Source organism: Nematolebias whitei, chromosome 5, assembly GCF_014905685.2.
Source record: "Nematolebias whitei isolate Nwh7 chromosome 5, NemWhi1, whole genome shotgun sequence".
Taxonomy (NCBI): domain Eukaryota; kingdom Metazoa; phylum Chordata; class Actinopteri; order Cyprinodontiformes; family Rivulidae; genus Nematolebias; species Nematolebias whitei.
In genome coordinates, this window is record NC_056502.1 from 16,261,506 (window position 1) to 16,283,068 (window position 21,563).

Genomic DNA, 21,563 nt, shown 5'->3' on the forward strand with positions numbered 1-21,563 from the left:
TATATTTTTTTTTTATGATTGTCTACTGTTGTCATCATTCTTTGTTAAAACAGGTCTGTCTTGTAAATGAGTCCTCGAGGCTATTGAGACTAACCTGTATAAAGATTGAATGAAAAAGCTAGTTAAAGGCAAAAAGTTGCAAAACACTGTAAAAATAGCAAAACATAAACTAAAAGTAGTCAAACATTAGCTAAAAGTAGCAAAATGTTAGCTTGAAGTAACAAAACATACCTAAAAGCCATAAAAACACGAGCAAAATGCTAGCTATGTGAAGCAAGCATAGGCAATCAGAATGTGACATGTCTAATTTTACCAAATTTTTTGCATCATGTCCAGAGTTGTGATTTGAAACAGAGGCCACACTCTTCTTTTATTCTCTCTGTCTTTATTTTCTCAACCTAGTGATCCATTAGCTGCTAAAACAAGACTGTGGTGCAGGCCAGTCCACCGCTGTGATCCAGAACACTTTGCCTTTGCTCTCCTAAAAACATTACCTTCAGTAATGAATGGTCTGAACAAAGTTTCCTGGATGCAACCATGTCTTTAACTAGTCATTAAAACATCACGTCAGGTGTCAACAAGCGCAGCAGCAGGACAGAAACACACTGCAGCATTTGTGTCACATTGTGCTTTAAGCATTTTGGCCAATGATGGAGATTGAGGTATGACGTACAGATTATTTGCTAGTTTGTAGCAAGATTAATCTAATATCAGTGGGGTTCCTTTGATTAGATAAAGATAAATTAAAACAACCAAGTCTACTGTTTAGATTTCAAATCACATTTTTTTAAGTAAACTAATTCTAAGCACATGTTATCCACATTTACTTCTTATAAGAACAGGGGTAAACTATGCTGTTTTATGGCTAAAGGGAAAATTAGAAGCCGCCTTGGTGCTCCTTCAAGAGAGAGTTAAGTTAGCAGAATCGCCCTGCGTTATGTCTAAGTGTGTTATTTGAATCCCAACTTCCCAAAGATTGCAAAAGTCCTGAAATTTCTGGGAAAGAACAAACTTGGAGTCGGCCTCTCTGAGCTCTACTCCCATTTTACAGACTACGATTGGGCAACACAAGTGCAGCAAACACATTTAATTACATGTGAACTATTACCAGGGGTTTGTGTTAAAATAGACTGCAATTATGTTGACATTTGTGGAACGCAGTGAATGAAATCAAACCCTTTACAAGGCTCCACCTAGTTCACAGCATCGTATTTTAAAAGGGTGACTGCTGCACGGTTACTTCACACAGTTATCCATCTTGTTTACTCGTGGAGTCAATAACCTTCTTGAAAGGACCTAGAGAAAAACAGGGATTTAGAGTGTCATAAGGGTGCCTTTTCAAAGTCCACATGTGTGCAGCTTCCTTCCTCCCATGGGTTAAAAAAAAATAGAAATCCTTGGTACTCAGACAATAGTGCTGGGTGTTGAGTCACCGTTTGTGAGCTCTTGTAACAAATGCTCAGCATATTTGTGTGATGATGCAGCCCAAAAGACGACAATGTGAGTGAGTTCTTCCTGTAGGCGCGTGCTGCTGTCAGTCACTGGGAGAAATGTCCATAAATACACTCAAAATAGAGTATTTTACTTATTTGGAAGCTGTCCCTCTAACATAAAAAGCAAATAGATATGAGAAAACATTGCTAAACCTTGCTTTGTGCTCAGCAACAGTTGTAAATCTCTGTTGACTCGAAGTTTTTTGGGGGATTTGTGTGGGAGAGACTCTGGCAGGAAATAACGCCCCTCCTTGGGATACACACATACACTTACACACATCCTGCATCTGTATGCTTCACAGGAAGGCAAGGAGGAAAAGTGGATCTGTTGAAGAACTGTTGTTCTGGAAAACAATGAGAAGTGCACGTTGAATGAAGTGAAGTTAGAGCAGCCCACGCAGTCCTAAATGTTTCAGACACGTTGTGCAGCAGCAGGCTGCAGGGCGTCAGCGCTGCTGCGTCACAGCTAGAAGGTCTCTGGTTCAAGACTCAGCTGTGCAGGTGTAGAGGTTGCATGTTCTCCCTTTGCCTGTGTGAGTTTTCTCTAAATTCTTCCTATCATGGTCCAAAAACATGCACGTTTAGCTTTAATGCATTCCTTGGCCTTCTGTGAAGAACTGCCGACCAGGCCGTACCCCAACTTCAAATGGTTGACAGATGAGATCAGCTCCAGTCCTCCTGTGGCCCTAGAGGACAAAACAAATTTAGAAAATTGACGATGATTTCCATGTGAAACCATAAACTATCACTCTGGACTTGTGCAGATATGATGCAGTTATTACATAAGACTGCTGAGGTGAGCAGGAGTGACCTCCTGTATTGATGTGTTGCAGCTGAGCTGAAAAACTCTGAATGAGAGAGTTGAACTATCTGCAGTTTCTGCCCATCCATTGTAAGAAAGCCAGGTTAAATCCATCCATTCATTATCTAGCGCTTGTTCCAAAGTCGGGTCGCGGGGGCAGCAGCTTGAACAGGGAAGCCCAGACATCTCTTTTCCACAGCCACCTCTTCCAGCTCTTCTGGGAGGACTTCAAGGCATTCCAAAACCAACCAATATGACTCTCCAGCATGTCCTGGATCTTCCCCGGGGTCTCCTCCCAGTCGGACATGCCTTAAGCACTTCCCTAGGGAGGCGCCCGAGCATCCTTACCAGATGCGCAAACCACCTCAATTGGCTCCTCTCCATGTGGAGAAGTAGCGGATCTACTCTGAGTCTCTCCCAGATAACTTCCCACCCTATCTCAAAGGGAGAGTCCAGCTATCCTGTGCAGGAAACTCATTTCAACCTCCTGTATCCACGATCTCATTCTTTCGGTCACTACCCAAAATTTGTGGCCGAACGTAGACTGACCGGTAAACAGAGAGCTATGACTTACAGCTCAGTTCCCTCTTCACCACAACAGACCGGCACAAAGACTGAAAAATTGCAGACGCTGCACCAGTCCGTCTGTCAGTCTCATGCTCCATTCTTCCCCCACTCATTGACAAACACTGAGATACTTGAACTCCTCCACTTGAGGCAGAACCTCACACTTGACCTGAAGAGAGCAATCCACCCTTTCCTGACCGAAGACCATGGCCTCAGATTTGGAAGTGCTGATTCTCATCCCAGTTGCTTCACACTCGGCTGCAAACCGCTCCAGTGATAGCTGATGATCATGGCACGATAGCGTCAACAGGACCACATCATCTGCAAATAGCAGAGATGGAATCCTGAGGCCACCAAATGGGACTCTCCCCCGGCTGCACTGAAAAATTCTGTCTATAAAAGTTATGAACAGAATCAGTGACAACAGGCAGCCATGATAGAGTCCAACTCCAATCCTGAAGGGGTCCGACTTACTACCGGCAAGGCAAACCAAACTCTCGCACTGCTTGTATAGGGACCGAACAGCCCGTAATGGGCCCCCAATCCCATATGCACGGAGCATCCCCCACAGTGTACTTCGAGGAATATGGTTGAAAGCCTTCTCCAAGTCCACAAAGCACATGTAGACAGGATGGGCAATCTTCCTTGACTCCTCAAGAATCCTAGTGAGGGTGAAGAGCTGATCCAGTGTTACACAACCAGGACGGAACCCACATGTTCCAGTGGCTTTCAAACCAAAATACTTTGTACCTTGTGGTAAAGACTGGTTCATCCCAAAGATCCAGTCCCAAAACAGAGTAATATTGTATATGTTGTTCAGTGCCAGAAGGGCTGTGATCAGTCATACATTAAAGAAATTAAACAGTCAATGACAATAAGGAAGGCCCAGCACAAAAGAGCAACATCATCAGGCCAGGACTCTGCGGTCTACACATGCACGTCATTGATAGAGAAGAACGCTGGTTTGAAAGAGGATGACATCTTTGTGAAGATAACTCATCCATCATTGAACCGGGGTGGAGGCCTCCATGTTCAACTGTCCCTCTCTTACAGTGCTGTTATTGCAAGTATTACTCAGCCCTCTGTGAATAGCAAGTGGCCATCAGGGCACTAACGATCAATTGTTAGGCTGATGGTCATCCTTTTGCACATGAACAACTGGTTTTGGCTGTCACCAGCAAACTGTTTGATCCACTACGCGAAGGTGCTGTTTATAAGACTGAGTTTGTTGCAGCTCCTCAGACTGAAAGCGTCTTTTGGATAAAATACAAAACGTTTCAACAAAGAAGAACTCGTCCAGAGGACCTGATTCAACCTTGTTAGATTTATCTACCTGGATTATTGAGCATGATCAGGACAAGTAAAAACGTACATTTTATACAGCCCATATAAAAGCCCGTTTAAACAATTGAGTCTTCATCAGCTATAGAAGCATCCAAAGCATGTTCCAAAAGGGCCACATGCTTTAAAGAATCCATCTCCTTTGGTCCTAAAATGAGTCTGTGGCCTAGAAGATCTCAGTCTGCAAGAAGGGATCTGGGATTTTAAAAGGTCAGAGATGTAAACTGGATTGCGTAAGCCTCTAAAATTACCCTCTAAAAATGCAGACCTGTGTCATAAACAACCCAATGTGTAACCCAGTGCTGGGTCAAATTTGGAGCTGGCCAACTCGGGATAGTTTTAATTCATCAGGGTTGGGTTATCAGTGTGGCCCGGTCTAGCTCGGGTCCTGTTTTGTACCTAATAACTGGGTTAAAATCCCATTTTTTCCTGCAGTTTTTCAGTTTAATTTAATTTATTAACTTTTTATTTCCTGAGGCAACTAAAAGAAGAAAAGTGTTCCAAGTTTCTCCTCCGTTCTCCATTTATTTATTTTTTTATTTTTATTTTTTGCTCTCTGTTACAAATGCCTTCATTTTGAACTTGACTGAGACATGACAGTTGAACTTTGGATAGCTTAGTCAGCACCTCCTGCACGGAAACAAGTCTTCTGGCAACATCTTTAAAGCAATAAAAGTGACAGATATGACCATATATCAGGAGGCATAACATCTAAACGAGTGAGATAAATTCTTTTTAAAAAAAAATCTGTGTTCTAACAAAAAATATGCTTGATGCTTAAATGTAGGAGGACACAAAAAAAAATCTGAACTTCTTGCTTTCCATAAATTATTATTTCAGGCATTATTCCAAGTGCTGTAACTAAAACTTTTTATATCTTGATGTGCTTTATGTATGTTACAGACATATAAGATTTTCATTTGCCAGAAGTGCAACTTCCATATGAAGGATCTTCCACTGAGAAGTGAAAAACAAGCATTGTGATAAAAACTCAAACCTATTTCTTTACTGTTTTTTTTTTTTTTTTTTTTTTTTTTAATTCTCTAAAGTTCATATAAATACAGACTTTAATCAGGATTTTGTTCCACTCTGTCAGGGAGAGCCCATCTTTCTGAGGCCTTAAACAGGATTTGCATAAAAGGATTACTGAACAGACCAATCAAGCTCAAGTAAATTAATTAGGGGCCCCTGACCAATGGCACTTTCTTTAAGTGTCTGTTCACGTTCATTCTCAGTTCATCCAAAGAGACTCAAAACGTTTATAAAAACAACACGTAAAGAGACTGAATGGACATGTGGCCACAAAGAAGCCCATCATTTAACAAGATAAATATACTGAAAAAATTTAAGTGCACACAAAACTTAGGGTTAACGCTAACAACCACAAATTACTTGCGCTTAATAAAGACTTAAAAACAATCATGCACCACCAAGAAGAGAGACTTAACTGGTGATATGAACACAAATAAAATTTGTTTAACATGTTTTGTTTTGTACTATATGTGACACAGGAAAAAGGTATATAAAAAAGAAGGCTAAATTAAAATTTCACTAAGCTGTGTTAGTGCAAATATGTTAAAAGAAATGGATTCAGCTGTATTTTGAACCAGAGCAGAAATGTGAAACTAAAACATTTTTTCTGATGCATGCTCAATAATCCAGCATTCAGTAAAACATTTTTTACTATTCTACCCACAATGAAAAGTACATTTACAACTTTAAAAATCAGGTATTGGGTTGTGTTTACAAATTTATTCATTAAATGAATTATACAAAGGGGGGAAATGAAATAAGGTGCCTTTTTACAGAGTATGTGGGTGACGAAAAGCATGCGTCAGGACTTTGGATAAAAGGGTTTATTTTGCCCTGCAATTTGTTTAAAGGTATAATACCGTACTAGGGCGCTGCACACTGTTCAGCGCAGACAACACAACTAAGCTATAGAGAATGAATTGTGACAAAAAGAAATACATAATAATCCACACGAAGCCACAGAGGAGAAACAGCAATTAAAAAGTGATTGCCTAAGCTGTTGGGGGCGGAGCAGAAGCGCAAGGAAACCGAGCGTTAGAAGCCTGCAATTCACTACTCAGGGATAAAAAAATTCCACCGATGAGCTGCTCTACCATTTTGTATCGCTGTTGTCTCGGTTAAGAAGCTTTACGTCGTTGGAGTAGAAGCAACTATAGTCATGTTCACTTTATTTTAAATTTCCTCATGCGTTTGAAATGAATTAACGTTTGTTTTCTCTGTTTAGGGAGTAGTATTCTAGGTCGACTGACGTTTTTTTTTTGTAAATAACAGGACCAGGTTGACTCCGAGTTGGACTTACGGTAGAGGAGCTAACAGGCCAGCTAGTTTTCTTTAGCCTGTTAGCTAACCGTCCTGGGCCTTAGCGTTCCCTAGCCTGAAAACAGTGAAATGGCGGCCAACACGGCACAAGCAACTCCTACAACAAACTGGTAGGTCACACTCTAAATTTAAAAAAAGGCACGTTGAAGGTAACGGGAATGGGTTCTTTTCGAGATATCTTCCGTCAGTTCTTCATAGTTTTAATTTATAATCGAATTAACAGTAATGACATTAGTTCCGTTTGTGCTAACAGGAGTTAGCTTCCTGTTCGCTGCCGTTAACAGCAGGCCGTTCGTGACGTCTAACGTTAGTTGTTAAGTTCCTTTTCAAATTTATATTGTGTAGATTTTTTTGGGGGAAAACTTTGACATCGAGACGTGACCCACAAGTTGTGTTGTCTTAAACTAATTATATGTTCAGTTTGTACGCAAGCATCGGAATTCAGAATGTTTGGATTTTATTAATTTGATGATAGGATCATATTATTTTACAGAAGATTTTACCAAATGTGTTTGGGTATACACTATACAGGAACGCTTTTGTTGCGAATGTTTTTTTTTATGTTTATTTTATAAGGTATTCACCGTAGAGGGTTAAGTCACTCTTAAATAACAAAATTAAAACTACCTTAGTGTTAAGCTAAAAAATATTTAAGATGAAATAGCTGAAATAAGATAAATATTATTTAATATTAAATACCGACAACATCAAAATGTGGGTGGGATAGGTGAGGTGAGGCACCCACAACTGCCTCCACCCTCATTTGACCCACTTTGGGCCCTTGAGCAAGGCACTTAACCCCCCATTTGCTTTCCCGGGCGCCCTAGATGTCAACTCTCAGCTAAACACAGAGGGGTGTGGTAGCTTGGTGGTATGTGGTTGAGTCAGGAAGGGCGTCTGGTGTAAAAAATAATCGCCAAGCCTTCGTGAGACTATCTGTGGTGACCCCTGACAATGGGAGCAGCCTTAAGAAGAAGAAAACAATATTAATTCCTGAACAGGGGAGGAGGGGCTGAGATAGTTGCGCAAAGATTAGTGAAGGCAAGCCTGCGATCAAATGTTTGCTGGTTCAAATCCCTGAACAGACAGCAAAATATGGGTGAGGTGGGTGAAGCACCCACACTTGCCCCACCCTCATTTGCCCCACTCTGGGCCCCTGAGCAAGGCCTGTAACCCCCACCATCAACTCCTATGGGCTCCCTAGATGGCAGCTCCCTGCTCCACACAAAGGGTTGTGGTAGCTCGGTGGCCTGGGGTTGTGTCAAGAAGGGCATCTGGCGTAAAAACAATTGCCATGTCTTCGTGCGAGTTAGTTAATTTTGGTGATTCTTGAAGAATGGAGCAGCTGACAGAAGAAATAAAATCCTGAGCAACTGCTTTGTCAAGGGCCTAGAGTACAGTAAAATGCTATGCTTTGTCATTGTATCTTCCCATACAATGATGAAATTTGTGCTTTGCATTTAACCCATCACACATGAGATACACCCAGGTGGAGCAGCAGGCAACTAAGTAAGCGTCCAGGGAACAGTTATGGATTAGATGTCTTGCTCAGCGGGGAGTTGAACCTGCAGATTTCTGGTCCCAAGTTGGCTGCCCTCCCACTATACCATCTCGGCCCCAGTAAAAGCTTCCGACACCTGGTGCGGTCTCCCATCCAAGTACTAACCAGGGCCGACCCTATAGCTTCTGAGATCGGGCATGTTCAGGGTGTTATGGCCGTAGTATGTAAGTTGTATTTACAAATATAGGGCAGCGGGATGTAAATTAAAAACAATTTGCCATTCAAGCAACACTATTTAGTCAGTGATAATTTTTTTATTTACCTGGTTTGTATTGCAGAAGTTTATTAAATAGATTAACAATTTCAAACATTTCCAGTGAATCTTCAACTTTAGAAATTTACATCAAATATTAGTCAGCTTGAGTTTTTCACCATTTTCAATGATTGTTGTTGATGATTACTCATTTATTGCTATAGATTCAAACTATTGCAATATTATAACACTTTCAGCTATATGTCTAAGGAAAGGTGAATTAACTTAAAGATATGTTACTGAAATGTTGATCAAATTATCTACTAGTCAGCAAGGTAATTCCAAAATCATCAGAGTCAGAGATTCTTTATTGTCGTTCGCACCACATTTGATACATGTAGTGGAACGAAATTATGTACGCAGGGTCCCAGTCATGCCAAACATGTTTGTTTTGATTTCTTTCTTTTTTTAACGTCAGGCCTTATGGCTCTTCTGGAGATGGCAATGCTCATGAAAATCCAGAGTGGGAGAAAGCAAGGCAGGCGCTTGCAAGCATCAATAAAAATCAGACTTCAAAGACTACACAAGATAACAGGGCCACAGCAGAGGTTTGTGTTTTATCTGGATTTTGTATTTTTACAGCACTGGTCTGAAGATTCATTTTTAAACTGTTATCTAGATGGTAAGCACAGACTCTGTAAGGCATATTTATGATTGTGACTGAAAGAGCACAGTGGTCACTTGAAATTGTAAATCCATCCATTAGCTTTACCCGCTTCAAGTCCATCACAGGGCCACATGAAGACAAATGAGATAAACCATTCACTCTCACTCTTCACCTATGGGCAATTTAGACTTTCCAATTAGCCTAACGTGCATGTTTTTGGTCTGTGGGAGGAAACCAGAGTACCCAGAGAAAACCCACGCATGCACAGAGAGAGCATGCAAACCACCCCGAAAGGGATTGTAAATTAATTAAATTGGAAATGTTGAGTTATAATATAAATGGATATTTACTACAATTTGTCAGTTGTTATTATTAGTGTGACAAACTAGAATCAGTCATTTTAACTGATACAGTTTAAACTATGGAGCATTGATAAAAAAATTTAAGACCGGAAAGTGACTAAAGAGCTGGTGTAGAAATAAAACTGGTGATGCTGGATTGTAGGAGATATGTACATTAGAATGTATATTGTGTGAGGTGATGCAACTTGAGATATGATTTAATCACTTTAAAATGTGCCTATACAAAATTACTAATAGTCATTTGTTTTTGCAGAATAGTTTATTATTTTGTTTTAATTCAGTAATAAATGGTTTTGCCTTTATTTTGTTTTACCATGGCTATTTCTGTGTTTGTTATTTCAGTCTGGTCAATTTCAGCCAGCGGTAACGGACTCTGCAGCCATGCAGCAGCAGCAGTACTATTCATGGTACCAGCAAACTCAGCAGCATTATCCTGGTTACAGCTATCCATACAACTACTACTACCCCACGGGACCTGTGAGTACAGAAAAAAAGAGTTGTGCTCATCAGAGGCGTACATCAGATAAATGTTACCCACACAAACATTATTACAATCAACATTTCGCAACTTTATTTTTAATATATATATTAGGTGTGTAACGGTACGCTAAAATTTTTTTTATATCTGCCCTTTTTTTTACAAAAAACAAAAAAAACTAAACAATCACTTAAATTAATCACTTTAATATCCACTTTAAAGCTAGGAATAAAAAGAAACATGTTTTGTGTTAGCAGAATTTAATTCTAACTTTAAAACTTAACCAGCATTAATAAAACGTACCTCAAGTTGCCTTTTTGGACATGCATGCATATATTTGTACAAATTGTACTTGAGAGGAGATTATTACAGCCTCATATAAAATCAGTGATGATCAAGATATCGGAATCGGACGATATTTAGATTTAGGTATCGGGATCGGAAGTAAAAAAAAAAAAAAAAAAAAGTGGATTGGTGCATCCCTAATTTTAAATGCACTCTTTACAATAAATAAACCATACTAACAATAATAAAAATCTTAATAAATACAATAACAGTCAGAACCAGAACAATAAGCAGCAACAGACCGTTTACAATCTAACTAATCAAGTTTTAAGTTTTTGGCCAAAAAGACCAACTTGTCCACATTTTCTGCCAAAATCACAGATCTAGTTGCAGTGAATATCTCCAGCGGTGGAGATGACCACTCACTAACAGGTGGCAGGAATAAAGAGGTAGAGCTTTGCTAATTTTGCATTGTGGCTGTATTTGGCCTCATCATTACTCACAACCTCTTGGACCTGCTCCCACCTGTCCCTGGAAAAGTTCAGAGTTCAGTCATCACATACTTCTTAGCTGAAGGTGATCTCTGGCTTTCCCTGAACAGGTAGACTCAGCTGCTATCTCTGTCCCAGACTGGAAATAAAACACAAATAGGTAAAAAAGAAAAAAGGCGAGTTAATGAGATTACAATTTTAAATTTAAAAAAGTTAATTAGATAATAATAATAAAAGAACAATACCTCTTCTTGAACGGTTGTTATGAGGTGGTTAAATCTTTCGGTAATCATCGTCAGGGCAGGACATTAATCTGGTCCAGGGCTTGTTGACAATCAATTTTAGCTTTTTCATAAAGTGCTGCTACAACTTTTTGGCTGAAGAGTTGACGTGATGGGATGTCGTTGCGGGGCTCAAGAACTTTAAAGCCGGCGTATCAACAACATTCGGACGTAGATCCAGAGCTTTAAAAACTCCTACAGCTTGTGTTATTGCTTTGGACCGATCTGAATTACCCGATAAAGGTTGTTTAAATGCTGCTGTTATCGGTCTTTGCAACAAGCTGCTTTTCTTCCTTGTAGAAGAGACGTTCACGATTGGATGATGTCGTTTCAAGCACGTTAACAAGTTAGACGTGTTGTCTGCTGCAGATCCAATCTCCGTGAAACAACGTCGACACACAGCTTTGGATTTACACTTGTCTTTTAACAAGAAAGCCATAATGTTCCTAAACAGGAGACCGCAACGACATGCTAGGCTGCTAATGCTCCGCGTGCTGCAAGATAATAGCGCCGTGCTGAAACACGCTTAGGAATTTTAGTTCCGCTGCACATAATCTCTCGTTAATAAAATTTAATGAGTGGAAAAAATAACCGAAATGGTACGCACGTGGACCGAACCGAATGTGCGTTCATATATATAAAAATAAGAACACTATTCATTAAAATAGTTATAAATTAATACAAATATTTATTTACATAAACGTTGAGCTACATTTAGTTTCAGTGCACCAGAGCACAAACCCCTCTGAGATTTCTCTGAACTGTGGTACTGTAATTATTTTTTTTCAATATAGCTCTGTCAGCAGTGTTGAGAATTCATAGCAGAAAGTTGTTGAAAACTGATGGTTTACAGTCGGTATTCTAACAACGAATAGAAGAGGCAGCATAGATCTAGAAACTCTAGGTAGTAACCAGTGAAGGGGAGACTAATGTACAGAGTGAGGATATGTCCAACAGATGTATTCTTCTCACCACTGACCTTTTGGTTTCTAAAGGCACTCAATATTAGTAAATTAAGTATTTTTGTCATGGGATATGAGAATCAGTCAGATTAACTGTATGGGCATTGTAACATGCAAGTCTTAGTCTTGACTGACATGACAACAGATGTCCTTCAACATTGTATCATGGTGCATACATCACACTGCTAATGCTGAAACTATAGTTAGTTACACTTCAACGCAAATAATAAATTATAAACCTCATTTTGACCTGCTTTCCAGTATGGAGCTGCATATCCACCAAATCAGTATGGTGTACCTCCAGGGCCATACCCAGGAACTCCCACTTCCAGCCAGGTACATGGCATCAGGGTTTCCATTTATTTGTATGATTGTAGTCACTGTTAAGTTTGATGTAACAATCTTTTAGGTTTATTTTCAGATTTTATCTGATCATGTAATACTTATACTTTTGCTTTGTTTCTCTTAGCCTCCCCCAGTACCTGGAATGGAAGATCAGACCCCCAGCTACACTTCTCAACCACAGCCTCCCCCACCTGCTACTCCACAGCCACCCCAGAGCCCAACCATCGCTGACAAACCCCCTCCTCCCCCACCTCCATCTATTCCTCCTCCACCCAATTCCCAGTACCCCCCACCTGCTTCACAAAATTCTTACAGTGCCAACACTACCATGACATACTCAACCACTGACCCTAACCAAATGCAAGCCTACAATCATTCTCAGGGAAGGCCAAACTACAACCAGAATTTCCAAGTCCAGAACAACTACCAGCCCACTCAGAATAACTCCCAGCAACAACAGCTACAGAATCAGTACGCACCAGGGCTGGGCAGAGGCGAGGCTAACAAAAACCAGAAACAAGGGCAACAGCTGTGGCACCGCATGAAACGTAAGATATTATTATTATTGTTTTTTTTAATTTTTCTCCCAGTAACTACAAGGAATAAATGTATGCTTTGTCTGCTCTTATAGAGGCACCAGGGACTTCTGTAAAGTTTAATATTCCCAAGAGGCCCTACCAGGTTCAGTGTCCTCCAGTTTCCAACCAGACTTTCCAACCAGGCGAGCAGAATCAGACACCTTCCTCTCCAGGTACTCCCAGTGCTGCTCCTGGAGGTGCTCAAACACGGTGAGAGTTTGTTTAGGTTATTCAAAAAATCCCTTGTTTCCAGTAACTATTCAAATGTATTGAGTGCAAATATTTTCTGTCCAGGCCCCAGGATTGGCCCCAAGCCATGAAGGAATATGTGCAGCGCTGTTTTACAGCCTGTGAGACGGAGGAAGACAAAGATCGTACAGAGAAGGTGCTTAAGGAAGTTCTACAGGAAAGGCTAAAGGATGGTTCTGCCTACACCATTGATTGGACTCGTGAGCCATTACCAGAGTGAGTTTAGTCATGTTTCAGAGTATCACAACAGTCTGTAATCAGTTCAGACTGCCAGGACATTTATATATTGTTGTAGTTGTAGATAGTTTGGTTTTGATGTTTAGGACTTCTTTTTTTTTTTTTTTTTTTTGTAGATTAAAGGTGAAGCAGTCTCGTTGGGAAACTGTTCCTCTCCAGAGAACATCAGATAATTCATTTAGTCGTGGTGGAAGTACCACAGCTGCTGCTTCAAGAGGCAGGGGTATTGGGCACAGACTGGGCCACTACAGGAATGTTTTCTCTCAGAGGAGCCAATCCTCTAGTTCATCACGATCATCATCACGCTCACCATCACCGTCGCACAGCCGACACAGAGACCGCAGCAACCAAAGGCACAGGCGCAGGTAAGCTCCAGTTCCTGCTCCAGTTTCTCTTGGTGTTCTGTGGACTGTTGTTTAAAGTGTCTTGTGTTTCTACACACACAGTGATTCTGGCTCTCAGTCAGACAGCAGCATCTCCAGTGACCTGCAGCCTCAGCTGTCAAGACGAGGTCAGAAAGGAGGACGTGGTCGTGGCAGTGATAGAGACAGGGGACGTGGGGGAGGACGAGGAAGAGGAGGCAAAGCCAGCAGAGGACGGCGGTAACTTAAAATACATTTAAATAACTTTTTGTTGTTGATGAATGGAAAACTTTTTGTTTCTTTAAACTTTTTTAGTTTTTTTTTTTAAACATTAATTTTAATGTATCTCTCAGAAACCTGGATGATCCAAATGCAACTGTTGGAAAGAAAAGGAAAGGAGGCAATGCTGGGTTAGATTTTCATGACCCTAACAGGGAAGCAAAGAAGCAAAGCAGAGCAGCTCGTTTCCACAAACAGCTTCGCTCAGAGCCGCTGGTTCTGTCCATCGGTGCTCTGGACCTACCTGATGGAAGTCAGGAGAGCCTTAGCTGGGAGGACTGTCCCATTGTGGGGTCCTGTCAGGACATCACAAAGTCCTATCTGAGGCTCACCTGCGCCCCCGACCCTTCTACTGTGCGCCCCGTACAGGTCAGTGAGGGATCGATTCATTGATTTCGAGCAAATATTGTTCACATTCGTGTACAACCCAGAGTCATTAGTGGAGGACGAGTGTGTAGCTGTTGGACAAACCAGGTTCTCTGAAAATCTCTTTGACCACCATTTGTTTGAAATGCCACATGGATTTGCTGTGACATCATTTTGATAGAATTTTATAGTGTTGCGACTTTATTTTTATTTTTTTAGTATTTTATTTTTCCAAAGTTTTGTCTTGTTTGTGGGTAAGTCCGAGCCTTCTAAAGATTCAAGTAGAGTTTAATGTCTGAACTCGGATGTAAAATTCCTCTTTGATAGTGGTGTCTTGTTCTTCCTAAAGCGGTAGTTTGTTTGTCTGATGAATCCCTTCATCTGCTGCTTTGATGACTGATTCAAGTCAGTTCAGTTTATTTCTAAAGCACCAAGCTACAACAGAAGTCGTCTCAGGGCGCTGTACAAAAACTTGAACATATATTATAAAAGCCAGTTAGTAAAAGTACTTTGAAAGGGTCGTCACTCTAGAACAGGGTAAACGTGGACCCTTCAGATTACGTATCTAAACGCTTTGATTTTATTTTTAATACTTTTATGGTGGTTTAAAGACTTTTTTCTGATTAATCTAACAAGTAAACAGTTTTCTTAAAGGTGTTGTTTTCTTCACCGTCCACATGAAAGTACTCGCACTTTTTAAGAATTTAAACAATGCTGAGCTGCACTGTTTTTATATTACAATTTTTTTTCTAGCTAGATGAGCAAATGTTTAAATAATCCAGTCATGATTATTTAATTTTTTTATTCCCACTTAAACACATTTTTTCCCCTAAATGATGGTTCACTGCAATCCTTCAGGGTTTTAGTAATATGTTGGAAGATTTTTAACCAAAGCTGAGTACTTTCAGATGTTGTCTTGTTTGCTTCAAGCAGGCAAATAAAAAAATCTTTCTGAAACAAAGTGACACAGTTTCCATGACCACAGGGTGTGTTTCTTGGTCGTTTCTTTAATAAGAAGCTTCAGTTTTTGTTCAATAACTTGTTCCCATCTGAAACAGATTAATCTTTGCAGTACTTTTTAAATATCAGGCTTTGTGGCATCCCTTTTTTTTTTTTTTTTTTTTGATCAGGCAGTGTGTCAGCACACGAACCCAGTGAAACTCAGTTCCAAGATTCAGTATTTAATCTAGTCCTTAATGTGCTTTCATGTCCTCAGGTGCTCAGAAAATCTCTGCAGGCTGTAAAGGCCCACTGGAAAACCCACCAGGACTACGCCTATGCATGTGAGCAGATGAAGTCCATACGTCAGGACCTCACGGTTGGTTCATTTCAAGTTTCATTCATCTGTTTGTGTTTTCAGTGGTGTTAGTTTTGGACTAATGTTGTGTTCATGTGTTAGGTCCAAGGAGTTCGTACTGACTTCACAGTGGAAGTGTACGAGTGTCACGCACGTATTGCCCTGGAAAAAGTGAGCTAGCTTTTTGTTTAGTTTAACGTTGTAAAAAGTAGGACAGCATTTTTTGAATTCTGGCCTTTTTTGGTTTTAGGGTGACCATGAGGAGTTCAACCAGTGCCAGACGCAGCTGAAGGCTCTCTACAAGGACAACCCTTCAGAAAATATTGGAGAATTCACAGCTTATAGATTGCTGTATTACATTTTTACTAAAAACTCTGGAGGTAATCTGAAATCTCTGCCACAGTTGAACTTATAAACTGTTTCAGTACTTTAATTTAGGTCGTTTATGTTTTCAGATCTGACCACTGAATTGGCTTATTTGACCCCAGCGCTGCGGGAAGATGCGTGTGTGGCTCACGCTCTCTCACTCCGCGCTGCCTGGGCGTTGGGAAACTATTATCGTTTCTTTAAGCTCTACCAGGAAGCCCCGCGCATGGCTTCATATCTCATTGACAAGTTTGTAGAAAGAGAACGAAAGGTTGCTCTTCGGGCCATAGTCAAAACGTGAGTCGAACTCTTCATTTATGTTTCAAATTTAGATCCTTCCACGCTAACCTGTGTTCTTTTTCTGTTTTCTGCTCTACAGATTCAGGCCTGATCTGCCAGTGCAATATGTGCAGAAAGCTCTGGGTTTCTCCTGTTTAGACTCGTGTATGACCTTTTTAACTAGTCTAGGTGTCACCTTCACCCCCTCTGACCCAGAGAAAATAGACTGCAAAACCAGCACAGTCCTTTTAGCTGCTTCCTGAGTCGACTGGGTGGGCGGGATGAAGGGAGAATCCTAGTGGCGTCGCAGATCCTTGATCATTCAATGCACCTCAGACACCCCACAGTCGAGGCAGGCAACACCTATAAGACCCACGTCTGTTAGTACATTCTGTAATCTGACCTACAGAAGTATCTGATTTAAGAACAGAGGAGAACATCTGCACACATTACATTTGATCCATCTCACTGAGCTTCTGATGTGCACAAAGAGCAGGGGTAGAATAGGTTTGGGATTATGAAATCTCAGTTCCAAGGAGTCAGAACCAGATCAGGGAGGTTCCTTTCCCCTTCCCCCAAAACAGATGCTAGCGTTAACAGTGTTCTGTTATGTTTCTTTCCTTCTTCAAGTCAGCAGCCTGAAGATTCAAGTCTCGTCAGTCGAAAGGAAAGTCTAACAGCTCCTCGTCAAGTCTGTCTGCCGACTCTTCACTTTTTGGAGTAGAGTATAGAGAATTGCATCACTTTCCTCTTAAAGACTGTGAGAAGATGCCAGGAGTTTGAAAGAAGAGGTGGTGGTTTGTATGGACTGGAACCTAAAGTCTCATTCCTCGTGTAGCTGTATTCATTTACTCATCAGATAGAATCGGGCTCTCCGGCACTGGAAGAATTCTCAACGTGGTGGAGATTGACTGTTTTTCAAAAGTTTACCAGGAGTCTGGAGCTTCGCCCTCTAGAACAACGTAGTTCATTTCTGCTGCCGTCAGCCTCAGGTAGAGGTTCCTGCCAGCAGCTGGAGTCCTTTCTGCTTCCTTACGGACCCTAGCTGCTGTTCCTTGAAACGGAAGCTGCAAATCCTGCATGGAGAGAAAACGTGCTTCATCAGGGAGGAGTACCAACTGGTTTGTATGCTACGTCTGCCACCGTCTGGTAAGAAAAAGACTTTTGGGAGAAGAGATGGATGATGGCGTGACGAGAGATGGCACCTACATTTCTTCTGTTACATGTTGTTTGATGTGCGTTTTTTTTTTTCCCCCTCATTTGGCTTTTATTTTTTTACTTTGAGACAAAGATAATGGCTTTTCTGGTTGAAAACGGCAAAAATAATTCTGGATCTGAAAACAGGGTTTAAATAAAATGTACAGTTCAAATATATATATTTTTCATGGCAATTTGACAATATTCTAAAAAGCCCAAGTTAAGTTTCCTGATTATTGTATTTTAATTGCAAAGGTGCACTCAAGTCAGTTCAGAAAGTATTTCAATCAAAAAGTTACAGACTGATATGAACTGTAGTATAATTAAAAATATATGTAAATTGAGAGTAGATTGTGGCTTTTATCAGTTTTACTTGCAGCCATGAAATCTGTAAAAGCTATTTGAAGTATAGAAACTTGATTCTAAAGAGGAAAAACTTCCTAATTGGCCGTCAAGCTTTCTGAGATCTGATCGCAGATGTTTACTGCTGGTTGTGTGTAGACGTCAGGATGACAACCCTCATCCAAATGTTCTCAACGTGTGCTGCCTGTGGAAGTATCCTCTCAAACCTTTGTGCTCATATTAAAAGCAAAGGGTCCCCAGGCGTTGGCAGGTTTACTAAATAGTATTTTTTGCAGTTGCAGAAATTAAGTTTGTATTTAAGACATTTGGAGCAACTGTTCACTTTAAAAAAAATCCTGTAAATGATGTATCATAGTAGTTTTTTGGGTGCGTAGCTTTTTTTGAATGGGTAAGTGAGGATTTCTTTCTAGATTTTTCCAACTCATTAATGTGAATCAGATGCAGTTTGATGTGACCACAGCTCAGGCTGTCGCATCAATTTTTAGTGAGACGTCAAACTCGGATGTTGTGATCTTGGGGGGTAACGATGTAAATAAATGTCTGTGTGTCACTTGGTCCACCATGTGGGGTAAACGCATCAAAATGGTGTCGAATCTACAAACTGCTTCTTGTATTCTCAGATCAGGAAGTTGTCAAATTGTTCCTCTTTAAGCATTTGAACATTTTGTCTTGAAATGATTTCAACATGTCCTCTCTTTCCCTCCCCTCTTCATTTTACCCTGTCCTCCGCTGCTCCCCAAACCTCCCCCCTCCCCAAACCTCCCCCCTGAGCATCTTCACCACGCCTCGATCTTCAGCTCATTGCACTGCTGCACTGCAGGAGCACTCGGAGTGAAAAGTGGGTGCACCTCCTCCCCGATGGCTGCCGGAGAGGCTGACCTGTGAGCGAGCCTCACGCTGAAGTCTCAGCTGGTCAAACACGGGAGTTCCGCAGAATGAAACGTGTAACCATGGTCGTTTGCTGCTGCATCAAATATTCAACGTGTGCTCGCTGATCCACCGTTTTCTGATGGTTTCTGTTTGTCCAGGCGCATTTTCTCTGTAACGTTTCAGACCGCATCAGGCTTTTATTTAGTTAAAACTTTTTTTTTTTTTTTTTGTTTTTTTCATTTGTTAGAAAACATCTTGTTTGACAGAATTCTGCAGTGGGAAAATAATTCCTCATTTTGAAAAAGTGTCTGGACATCCAGAACAAAGTCCTCTATTCGGTCAATTCAAGTATTCAGTGTTTAGGTTGGATTGTAACGAGTTTAACTTCTGATACACGATCTTTATTCATGGTCAAATAGTGTATTTGTGCACTCTTACACCCAGAAAAGTTTCTGTTGTTTTGTTTTTCTTTTCTTAATGGAGAATTCACCCATAGAAAACTAACCACTCGATGATTTTTTTCCTCCAGTGCCCGACAGGTTCCTGTATTTTTATTTTTTGTTTGCTCCCGTGTAACTGTACTTCATTAGTCTGTGTACTCTCCCCTCGATACTTGACACTGAACGATTTTCCATTTTTCTCCCTTGTTTTTTTTTTTCCTGCCATTTTTATCACTTGTTTGGACCAGTTCTTTGTTCTCACTTTCTCTTATTCCCTTCTTCTTGCATGACATTCTTTCTCTCCCTCTTTCTCCTCCACTCCTTTGAACATATTTCCCATTCTTTTATTTTTTTTGTCAAATTTGTTTGCTGTGTGCAGCTAGTCGCTCTCACTAGTAAGTATTGTTATATCTGCAGTGCTTTAATAGTTTATGTTGCAGCGCACTAACTGAAGCTGAGGTTTATCTGCACCCCCCTCCCCCCCCACTTTCACTCCTATACAGATCTGACAAATTGATATTTTGTAAATGTGTAAATACTTTTTGAAAGAATAAATTTCAGGTATAAAGAGCATATGTGTGTTTATTTTAATTTATGAACATTGTCACAGCACAAAAAGTGGAAAGTTTAAGTGATTTGTGATGAAGTACAGCTGTTAATGATGTGCTCAAACGGGATGAGTTGCTGAAAGGAGCAAATGGAAAACGGTTCACAACTAAAAATAGGCTCGAGAGCTGAATTGGAAATTGGTAAAACAAAATGCAGTTTATTTAAAATTCAGTGAAAGTCTTGGAACGTTGTAAACTTGAAGTACATTTCAAATAATGAGTTTAAAGGGGCATTACTTTATACTGAACTTCTATGTAATTTGACACAACAACCAAATAAAAATCAGTGAATCCAAACAATTATATAAACTAAGAAGCTTAAATCAACATGAAATGGTTAAAACCTTTACTACAGCTCTGCAGAGTTCAAAAGGGTGATTTATGTTAAAAAAAAAGCTTCTAAAGAAAGCTGCACAGACGCTATAAAGATTAACCCAGCAACAAGAATGAAGTGGAAATTCCAAGATTTTTTTAAATAATCCCTAGTTGTCAAAGGACCGTCGAGAAAAGGCGTAAAGTGTTAAAGAAAAAAGGGAAAGTTTCACACAGACATTTTACAGATAAAAATGAATAGTGAATAAAGAGGACAGAAGTTTAAAGTGTTGGCACACAAACAGACCAGCCACAGCAAAATGTGCATGAAAAACAAACGCAGAACTGAAGCAGAGTGGAAAATAAAGTTCAGCAGAAGAAAAGTGATGCAACGAGCAGAAACGGGTTGTTTCAAGTCTAAATCACAAAAAAACATTAATTTCAAACAAAAAATATTTTTTAAGCAAGTTGCAATTTTTTACATGTTACAAAGTGATTCACAAAAATAATGCAATGACGTGTTATCTACACATACATGTATATATATATACATATATATATATATATATATATATATATATACAGTATACCTACAGTATATAGATACTGTAGGTAATTACATTTCACAGAAAAGGCCCAATTTTGTAGGGATCAAATCTTTTCCACATTTAATTTTTTTTTTACTTCTCACTCTTCATGTGTTTATTAATGTTTAATTTTGTGTGTGTAAAAATGCTGATAGTTTGTGATTGTGCACAGATGGAATCACTTGATTGCAAAAGCCTAAAGCCTCTTGTTAAAACGCCACGTAATAAAACAACCCAGAGCAGGGAAAAATGAAAGGCTTGAAAAATGAGAAGAGTTCAACAAAAAGCGAAAGAAAAAAGTTTTATTCAGAGGAAACAACATCAAATAAAGCAGAAAAAGTGCAAGAAAAACAAAATTAAATCACCAGTACACTAAATTATTTAGAGATTCTCAGAAAGGGAAGAGGCAGAAAATCCAGCAACCGCTGCAGCGAAGGAAGAAAGTTACAGATTAAGAGCTTAAATATAAAACATCAGATACAGAAAATGTTAGAAAATACAAACTGAAAGGTGGACTGGACAGAAAATCCTGAAAATTTTCAACCTAACGCCTGTGAAGCCACAAATGTATGAGAGGTAGATTGTTAAAATGAAAACAAAAATTATACCAGTAGAAAACAAAATAAACAAGTGTTGTGAAAATGATTCCAATCATGGCTATCTGTCCACCAAAGAGCTACACACACTGAAACACACACTTAAAAATAAATTCAGTTACATCAAATTAAATCATTTAACACTGTACAAAATAATTTTTTGCACCTGAAACTGAAAAACATTCTCACAGTGTTTTTACACCAGCTAACGTCTCAGATTAATAAAGGGTTCTCCGACTACTTGCACATATTGGCCTTAACGTTATTTCTCTACTAAGTTGTTTGTGACACGTGAAAGCTCATGTTTAAAAATTAAATATGTTTATTACATTTTTCACCTAAGGATGCTGACATTATTTTACCGGTGCTATGCATTCTGGGGGCGATGACATACATC

General features: G+C 39.8%; 1 protein-coding gene across 1 annotated transcript; it reads left to right on the plus strand.

Annotated features, from left to right (window-relative positions):
- Positions 1-6,317: 6,317 nt before the first annotated feature.
- On the plus strand, positions 6,318-19,345 carry leng8 (leukocyte receptor cluster (LRC) member 8). Its single transcript, XM_037676268.1, has 15 exons — positions 6,318-6,665; positions 8,788-8,917; positions 9,681-9,815; positions 12,097-12,171; positions 12,305-12,728; positions 12,812-12,968; positions 13,053-13,223; positions 13,361-13,609; positions 13,691-13,846; positions 13,960-14,254; positions 15,468-15,569; positions 15,651-15,719; positions 15,799-15,928; positions 16,004-16,211; positions 16,294-19,345. Exons 1-15 carry the CDS (start codon positions 6,625-6,627, stop codon positions 16,454-16,456), a joined length of 2,505 nt encoding a protein of 834 aa, XP_037532196.1. The 5' UTR covers positions 6,318-6,624; the 3' UTR covers positions 16,457-19,345.
- Positions 19,346-21,563: the final 2,218 nt, after the last annotated feature.